Source organism: Cyclopterus lumpus, chromosome 3 (genome assembly GCF_009769545.1).
Source record: "Cyclopterus lumpus isolate fCycLum1 chromosome 3, fCycLum1.pri, whole genome shotgun sequence".
In the NCBI taxonomy this organism is placed as follows: Eukaryota; Metazoa; Chordata; class Actinopteri; order Perciformes; family Cyclopteridae; genus Cyclopterus; species Cyclopterus lumpus.
In genome coordinates this window covers 10,831,993-10,841,830 of record NC_046968.1, presented here as the reverse complement: position 1 = coordinate 10,841,830, position 9,838 = coordinate 10,831,993, and the positions used below count along the sequence as shown (strand labels likewise).

At 43.0% G+C, this 9,838-nt stretch overlaps 1 protein-coding gene across 2 annotated transcripts; it reads right to left on the bottom strand.

Moving 5' to 3' along the window:
- Window positions 1–505: 505 nt before the first annotated feature.
- On the bottom strand, window positions 506–8,445 carry pros1 (protein S). Of its 2 annotated transcripts, none has more exons than XM_034529643.1 (14): window positions 8,129–8,444; window positions 7,347–7,504; window positions 6,823–6,847; window positions 6,632–6,712; window positions 6,360–6,482; window positions 6,024–6,149; window positions 4,854–4,982; window positions 4,535–4,775; window positions 4,093–4,279; window positions 3,795–3,956; window positions 3,457–3,625; window positions 2,866–3,002; window positions 2,530–2,758; window positions 506–1,428 (listed from the first exon to the last, which is right to left on the bottom strand). In XM_034529643.1, exons 1-14 carry the CDS (start codon window positions 8,205–8,207, stop codon window positions 1,241–1,243), a joined length of 2,034 nt encoding a protein of 677 aa, XP_034385534.1. In that variant the 5' UTR covers window positions 8,208–8,444; the 3' UTR covers window positions 506–1,240. The 2 variants fall into 2 exon arrangements, 1 of the variants encoding a protein (XP_034385534.1); XR_004609256.1 differs by having other exon boundaries at window positions 521–1,428; window positions 3,453–3,625; window positions 8,129–8,445.
- Between the last annotated feature and the right edge of the window lie 1,393 nt (window positions 8,446–9,838).

The following is a 9,838-nucleotide window of genomic DNA, read 5'->3' as shown; positions in this document are numbered from 1 at the left end:
AGCCTCAACAGAGTGTGTGTGATGTACCTGACAGGTTGTAACATTATAATTGTTTAAAATTGTCTTCATATTACTGTTGAACATATAAATATAAATATGGACCCCAAGTCTAACATTGCCTGATTTATGAACAGCACTATTCACTAAACACCCCTAAAACAACTATTGCAGTCATCTCCCAAAAATGCATTGGTGAGATGTTACTAACAATGACAACTTTTACAATGTATTACTGTATTTATGATTTTGACAACCTAGTGCCAAGTACCATACTCCAGTGATTGTTGCAGAGTGGAGCATGACGGTGCAGAACCATGTTTCCTTTCGTCCCTGCAGAAATGAAGGAGGAATCTCTCGATGTTAAAACACAAACACACACACACACACACACACGGTTCAAACTGTGTGTTTTGTAAATTACTGCGATACGAGTTTGTTGTGACACCAAGGACTTAGGAAAGATGGGTTAGCCACTGGCTGTGACAAGAAGACAGATAGGTGCACTGATGCAAACGTTGTTCAATACCATCAGGTTGCTTTGAACCATTTTATTAAAACAAACAACTACATTTAAGTCATATATTAAAGATCTGAACACAGACTGACCTAAACGCTACTACACCACCTCAGGAAGGCAGACCTCCAACAACGGATGCTACTTGTGCGGTTTCCACCACCACAATTGCCAGTTGTTTCCGAGACGTTCGCCTCCCGAGACTAGAATTTAAGGGAAGTTCGAGATAGTACCGTGATTCAACAACAGGGGAAAAGATGCAGGTGGTCTCAAAGCCTGGTCAACAGTGACCGTTTGTTTATTGTTCTACACAAACACAACCACTTCTTTTCAACACATGGTATGTGGCTACAGAGCACAGCTCTTTTTGAACGTTTCTTGGAAAGCATTTCATTCATAGCAACAAACTGCTACAAGTACGTCATCTAGCCGTCCAGCTCCTGCTTGTTCACTGGCAAGCCAGCTTTTGATGTGGGCCTGACTAAAAGAAAATACTCCAAAAAAATAATGCTCCATGGACAGGAACAATAATACTGTATGGATAAAAATCAGACAAACAAAGCTTAAAATGAACCCATCGGAGAAAGTCGGCAAAAATGACTATACTCGTCTACTCCCGTCTCCTCTTCTTGTCATTTCTTTCTCATCCCTCCATCCCATCTTCTATATCTCTCTTTCAAAAATATCCTAAGATGTGGCCGCTGTGGGATGTTAAGGTCAGGTCACTTAAGGTCTGTGGTGTTGCGTTGCCTCAGGGCGACTCTCGGGGGCAGACACAGGGGGGCAGGAATGGGACTTAATACTGTTGTGTTTGCCGAGAGCCTCGTCGAAGTCCAGCTGCTGGCCGGCGATAGTGATGTCCATGCAGCCGTGGTAAAAGGCCGTCACAGGGGTCGCAGGTAATGGGACATCGTCTGAAAGAGAGACCGTCAGTGAAAATGACAATAACAAAATAGTGGTCAATATAGCCCTTTTACTAACGAGGTTATAACATGCAACACAATAAATAAATAAAACTAAAATACACACATTAACAGGTAAAAGACAGGCGAGAACTGAATTAATGTACTTTAGTTTTAGGCAAAACATGGACCATCGCACTTCTTGACTGAAGTTTAGGTTAAGAACGCTAACTACTATAATCTGACTATGTACATTTACATATTCTAGCCCACAACACGAGAGGACGGACCTTGCTGTACTAACTTAGTCATACAATTAACACATGTTTGTTCAGAGAGAGGAAAGGTAACTAATACATATTGTTAGCCATGCTACCAGGGATTACAATATCGGTCTGTTGCTATTTCCACCACTTTGGTCCAGATTGAAATATTTCAACACCCGTTGGATGGTTTGCCATGAAGTCTTTTTTCAGACATTCATGTTTCCAAGAAAAAGCCTCCTGATGATTTTGGTGATGCTCTGGCTTTCCTCTCGCTCCACCTTGAAGGTGACATTTGAATTCAAGGGACAAATCTTCTCAACCGTTGCCAGGAAATTCCTGTCCCTCACTCTGATCCCTTAACCTTTAATCTAGCGCCATCATCTGGTCAGACGTGTAAATTGTGTCCATGAATGGAGAATGTCTCATGACATTCCCGTCATCCACAGCTGTGCAGTGCTAAATAGCATACGCTAACACCCTCAACTAAGATGTAAAAATGGTAAACATGATACCTGCTCAATGGCAGCACGATAGCGTCGTCACTGGGAGTGTGACAGCATGTTGACGTTAGCATTTAGCTCAAAGCACCAAGATGCTTATGAACTCACTCCAGTTATGATGTTACAGCACACTCAAGGGAATATTATGCTTTGCTTTGAACTTCTTTTCCTGCATGAGAATGCTTTCTTATAAATAGATGAGGACCGGTTGGTGTTCATACTGAAATGATTGCAGCCAGGCTGCCACATTGGCACATTTAATGGTGACCATATATAGCGAATAAACAATGCTCATAGTTATCTTCAAAGGAGTGACTTTAGTACTTTTACTTCAAACATAAACTAACCTGGTATCCCACCAATGTATGTACTGATGGGGCTCTGCATGGTGCTGTTGAAGTGCTTCAGTGCCTCCTGCAGGGCATCAGACTTCATGTAGGTAACAGTGGAGGAGTTAGCTGAGATTTGGATTTCTGTGGGAGTCACATTCAGCTGCACCGTCAGCCGTTCAGGGTAACACAACATCAGAGAGTCCAGCGTTGCCACGGAGACGCCGTCCAAGAACACTTGCAAGTTCTGGAGCATGGAGGTCAATAACATCACAGAGTTTAATCATGTGTGCGTGTGTGAAGACATGCAGAAACACACACGTTTATTTCCAACAGAAGTGTGAATGAACTCACAGCATCTTCTTCTCCCTTCGTTACCACAGCAACTGACAGGGGGACTTTGTGGTTGTGGACGAGAGCGAAGAGGACACCTGTGCTGCTGGACGGACGTATGTTCATCTGTACATCGACCTTCCAACTCCCAGAATCACCTAAGTTACACAAACACATTTCTTTTGTCAGCTTGCACAGCCATGCTTTTACCAAAAGTGAAGGTTCTCATGTTTCTCCATCAACTCAACTCCTAATAACAATATTCAAAGTCACATAGATCAAATTCAAACCATCCCATTCAGACGGTCTGTGTTCCTAAAGCCCTGATAGGTTGTCACGATATGGAATGTCCATACACAGGTGTAACAGCTTCAGGAGAACCCACCATATATGTAGTAGGACCTGGTCTTACTACACAAGACCAGCTCAGGTCCTTGTTAGAAACCCACCAACTTGGGCCTTACTCTGTGAAATTGAATGCCCTCTTTGTTCATGCGTTTCTTTCGGGTGCTTCACTTTCCTCAAAACTACATGTGGTCCTGCGACACTGTGCCGTGACCAGAGAACAAATGTTCCTATAGGAGTGAATGTAGTACAACTTAACTTACTCACTGTAGTCAATGTTGAAGTGTGCCAGGCCTGCCCCAGTGAAGTAAGAGCCTCGTTCCACATACACAAAGCAATGTTTGCTCTTCTTCTCCTGGATGACCTCCTTTACCCCAGATGCTCCCTGATTCATCAGGTTCCAGCCTCGAATGCAGCCATCAAGTCGAGGGTTGATCTAGTGGATCGGTGGACACGTACACTGAGCACAACGCTGGCTTGGAGCTGGCCCAATGTAAACCCTGGTATATTCATGTCAGTGTTGTTTGGGTGATTTCATTAGATGCGGCGACGGGTCAAAAAAGTATAATTCATTGTGCGCGCATGCTTTCAGACGACTCGCTTACAGGTTTGATGACGTCAGTGCGGTTGGGCAGACCAGCGATGTAGACCTTCGTCTCCAGTTTACCATTAACTGAAGTAAAGAGACTATCAGGGCTGTTGATGCTCATCACAGCTTCCTTGCTGATCTTCACACTGATGCTGCTCTCCAGTTCATCCACAGAGATCTGCATGTTTCATGTAGAGCACACGGTTACACACAACCCACTTTCCATCGATTCAGTTCATCGATCAGCACTTCGGCTTTTACTTTGTTCAAGTTAAACACGTGTAGGGAATTACTGGACTTGAGCTCATTCTTACCACGTGCCACTGTCCATCGTTGATGGCTTTTCCTCCACTGGTGACCTTGAACGTGTGCTGGTTTTTAAACTGGACTTCAATGCGACCGCCTCTTAGCCCCAACATAAACCACGAGTCGTGCGAGGACTCTGCGTACAGCACAACTCCCTCTGGGTCAAATGTACGGAAGTCAAACTCCGCTGCAAACCTAGCAGCCAGAAACAGAAAGATGGAGATGCTTGAGATACGTTTTTGTTCGACATTCGCTCAGATGGAGCTTTAAGCTAGATTGATGCTCATCTACTCTCATCTTGAAAGCTAAGTTCATTCGTAGTCTCCGACTGTTATTTTGCGCTGAATGTAGTAAAAGCCATTAAAAAAACAAACACATTTGATCCTTTAAGAATACAAGTACACTAGGTGTGTACTTGTACGTGGACGTGTGTTTGTGGTAGAACCTCACTTTGTATTTTCCGGCAGACGGAAGCGCAGATAGATGACGGGAAGGCCTGCAAACTGCTCTCCCAGGTAGAGCATCTCCGGGTGTTTGTAGTCATACAGCTCCACACAAACAGGGATTCGTTCACAGTACCGCTCATTCTGCGCCAAATGCTGACCCTCGCGGCCATCACAGTGGCACGCATAGCTGCCCACAGTGTTTATACACGTCCCATGGCACACACTCAACTCGCACTCATCTATATCTGCAAAAGACAGGAAAAGACAAGATTACAGCAGCGATCTTTGGTTCAATGTCTATGGTAAAAGTCTCAAAGTCTCACCATTGCAGGTCTTGAAAGTGAAGTTGTATTTGAAGCCCAGGGGACACTGGCACTCATACATGCCCGGTGTGTTGACACATTTAGCCGGTTCCTTGCAGATACTGGGGTACATCAGGCATTCATCAATATCTGGACAACAAGAAATAAAGGGGGAAAATGGGATGCTGGTCTTGTGAGAATTTGTAATATAAACAGTCGGAGTGCTAATTAAAAAATATAATTTGTAAATATATAGGCTATATGGTGTTGATTGCAAGTACAATTGTGGTACATACGTACAAATATTAAATATTAAATTACAATAACTACAATCGCTTATATTTCCATTGTTCAACCTTTTAGACAGCAGGTACGTTTACTGTAAACCGAGCAAACATGGATATCGTGAACAAACTATAGTTAAAGTTCAACCCAGCAACACTCAAGTTTCATGCCAGTCTCCTTCAATATGGTGCTGAACCTCATTTGATAATATAATGGCTCAAATCATTTATAAAGCAAAAAATTATAATTTTAATGTACAAAGAAATCAATGATTCCCATTGAGAAAATGTAAAGTATGGTCTCCAAATATCACGGCCACTCCCCCAAAAAAGGGGCAAAGCAAATTTACCAAACTGACTCAGTTCATGTTTGTGAAGACTTTGTACTCAACAAGCCGTAACACACTAAAGATAAACACGGAGTGAACTTCCCACAGATACAAATATGCGGAAATGAGACGAAAATCATCGACAAACTGTTAGCAAGTTCGAACAGCTCAGAGATGTGAGACGGGTGGACCATCTTTCCAGATGTGAAAAGTTTCTCATATTGGGTTACCACCTCAGGTCAGCTTTAGAAATAACAAATGGTTCAGGCCCTGAGCACAACAGCTGGACAGCAGAGATTTTGTTATGAAGTGTGTAGGGTTCCACTTCCCATATGATGAAATAAAAAGGAACAATACGCCCTGGACAATGTGTGTTTGTTCAGCTGCTTCGTAGCTCTAAACGGCCCTCTTCCATAGGGACAGTGAAAAAGCTCGACGTTAGGTGACGTAACAGCATTTAATACACGAAAACTGTACCATTCTGTCTTTTGGTCTCAGTGAAATTAAACTTTAAATGATCCATAATATTACTGCGGTTTTAGCTGCACAAATTGCAACTGAAATGAACTGAGTCTTACCCACGCAGTTGACTTTGTCGTTGGTAAAGTAGCCATTTTCACACGCGCAGTGGAAACTGCCGGGTAAGTTGTAACATATCTGGTTACATCCCGCTGGAAATTCAGGATCTGAGCACTCATCGATGTCTGCCCAGTCAACACATTACACAACAGCATTCATCACAGCCAGTTCAATTGTTTCAACAGGTTGAATTAAATCAGCTTCAAGCGGAATTATGAGCCTTCCTTTTAGGGACAACATATCAACACAAAATGTTAGCCAAAAAAAGCAAAGAGATGCAGGTTTTAAAAGTTGCACAAGATATTGAAAAACCCAAATGACGCATCAGAACTTACCGTTCTCACAGCGCGTCCCCTTCCAGCCGGGTTTGCACTGACACGTGAAGGAGGCCTGTCCGTCCACGCAGAGCTTTGCGCCCTCCTTGTAGCACGGCGGCGGTGTGCACTGGTCACTGATCTCTGCCATGCAACAAACCGTGTTGGACACACACACGCATATGATCTTAATAAGAGCCATGACCAAAGCATTTCACAGGGGAAGATAACCTTTTCTAGCCTCCCAGATTTTGTGACATCGAAATTGCAATACATATGAATAAGCCCCTTACCCTTCACACAGGTGCGAAGGTCTGACGAGATGACGTCTGAATTTGGATTGTTAATGCCGACGCGGTGTGAACCCAGACACGCTGAGACAAAGAAGAGTTTTATTTGTCAGTACAGACTAGTAAAGGCAAAGCAGAACTAATATTAAAACCTGGCAACCAAACAAGTGACACAATACATTCTGCAAACTTACCAACATATTTGGGGTAGAAGTATTCCTGGGAGAGAATAAAAGATTTCAAATTCACATTTGACAATGAAGACAGGAAGACAAAGAAAAGAGAGATTACAACCAGCTGTGCTCCAAATAAATGCTCTGTTTGAAACAGAAATGTGCATTAAATAATACCACAAATAAAAGTAACGTAGGTTTAATTCATTCTATATTATACTGAAGGAAAACGTTTCAGATATATAGCATCTGATTTTTAGCTGAAATGTTTAGTCAATAAATCTACAAGTCAATTGTGAGGAAATGATCAATCCATATGAATCGTTGTGTTTCAGTAAAAGTGCAAAGAATAAAAAATAAACATGTCTCAGTTTTGGACCGTTGGAACAGAGTGGCCTTTTTTTGTGCCAATTTAGGACACTAATCCCCAATAATGAAATTAATCATTAGTCGCAGCCCGAGTCTGATCTGTCGCTTGCATTCTCTCCCACTGCTCAACCCATCTCTGGATGCATTTCTTCAGGATGTTGCAGCTCTTCTCCTACCGTCTCTGGGTGGTTCTCAAAGATCTCCCTGGCCTCCTCCTTGTCGCACAGCTCCTCGATGCACTCCCTCTCCAGGTTGCCCTTCTTGCTCTCCTCAAACAGAGAGTTGGCTCTCCTCTGCCTGCTCAGGAACTGGGTGGCTGTGCTCTGGCTCAGGACTAAAGAGTGAGAAATAGATACACATAAACACACACTTGTGTCAATAAAGAGTGGAGCTCCATCTCTTTTCATTGTCGGTGATGTTTTCTATCACAACAATCCGAAGTGAACAAACCAATAAAGGGATACAGTCACATGTGTGATTAATACAAGCGGGCATATGCAGCTCTACACGATAACAACACATGACTGATCCTCATGACAGATGGCTGATGCCTGCATGGACGACAAAGTGGACAATCTAATTATTCTTCTGTGATTTGGTTTGAAGAAAAAAAAAAAAAACGTCATTGCGAAACCTTTATTTCCCAGAAATTACCTCTAGTTGTAACAAGCAGATCATGTTGTCCAATCATTGTTTCACTGTGCAGAAAGCAGTTATGACCCCCCCCCCCCCCCCCCTCCACACACACACACACACACACACACACACTCACACACACTTTATTATTTATGTGTGTCCATTTGCTTAAAAAGATTGTCAGTCATGAAACCGTACCCAACGGGTCAAATATAGGCGGACAGCTGCTTTCAATCAGAGGCACTGTCACGAAACAGACCCACGCTATTCCGTGACTTACTCCACTACGCAGGGTTCAGACCCCGAACGCGTCCGTACTTACATCGATAAGCATCGACGAGCGTCACGAGGAACACGAGACAGGCCACGGACTCCCCAAGCGCCCGTTTCTTTCTCCACATAGTCGGGCTGTTCTTCCTGCTAGGCCACGGGTTGGCTCCGAGTAAAGACTGGCTGAGCGCACGAAACACTTGATTCTTCCCGAAAGTGTTTTCGTAGAGAGAGAGAGAGAGAAAGAGAGAGAGAGAGAGGGGGGAAAGGGGGGAGTGGAGCCCGGGGAGCAGAGACACGGGGGTATGAGCGGAGGGGAGCGCTGCTACACGCTCGCCCCCTCACACACTGCTGTTGTTTGGCGTTACTTGCATGCATGTTGCTGCATTTGAGAGGCTGAACTCTAACTACTGACATACAGCAGAACTACTGACACACAGCAACACTATTGACATACAGCACTACTGACATAGAGCAGAACTATTGACATACAGCCAAACTACTGACACACAGCAACACTATTAACATACAGCAACACTATTAACATACAGCAACACTATTGACATACAGCACTACTGACAGAGCAGAACTATTGACATACATAACTACTGACATATAGCAGAACTACTGACACACATCAGCACTATTGGCACACAGCAACACTACTGACATACAGCAGAACTGTTGACATACAGAACTACTGACACACAGCAACACTATTGACATACAGAACTACTGACACACAGCAACACTATTGACATACAGAACTACTGACATACAGCAGAACTATTGATACACAGCAACACTATTGACATACAGCAACACTATTGACATACAGCAACACTACTGACATACAGCAGAACTATTGACATACAGCAGAACTACTGACATACAGCAACACTATTGACATACAGCACTACTGACATATAGCAGAACTATTGACACACAGCAACACTATTGACATACAGCAACACTATTGACATACATCACTACTGACATACAGCAACACTATTGACATACATCACTACTGACATACAGCAACACTATTGACATACAGAACTGCTGACATAGCAGAACTACTGACACAACAACACTATTGACACACAGCAACACTACTGACATACAGCAGAACTATTGACATACAGCAGAACTACTGACATACAGCACTACTGACATACGGCAACACTATTGACGTACATAACTACTGACATAGCAGAAGTACTGACACACAACAACACTATTGACATACAGCACTACTGACATACAGCAACACTATTGACATACAGCACTACTGACATACAGCAGAACTATTAACATACAGCAGACACTACTGACATACAGCAACACTATTGACATACAGCAACACTATTGACATACAGCAGAACTACTGACACACAGCAACACTATTGACATACAGCACTACTGACATACAGCAGAACTACTGACACAGCAACACTATTGACATACAGCACTACTGACATACAGCAGAACTATAGACATACAGCAACACTATTGACATACATCACTACTGACATACAGCAACACTATTGACATACAGAACTACTGACATATAGCAGAACTACTGACTTACACCAACACTATTGACATACAGAACTACTGACATATAGCAGAACTACTGACTTACACCAACACTATTGACATGCAGCAGAACTACCGACGTACAGCAAAACTTCTGAAATACATGTCATGTAAATTTGAACGTTAAATGTATTTCGTTAGAATTTTACTTAATTTACCCTCC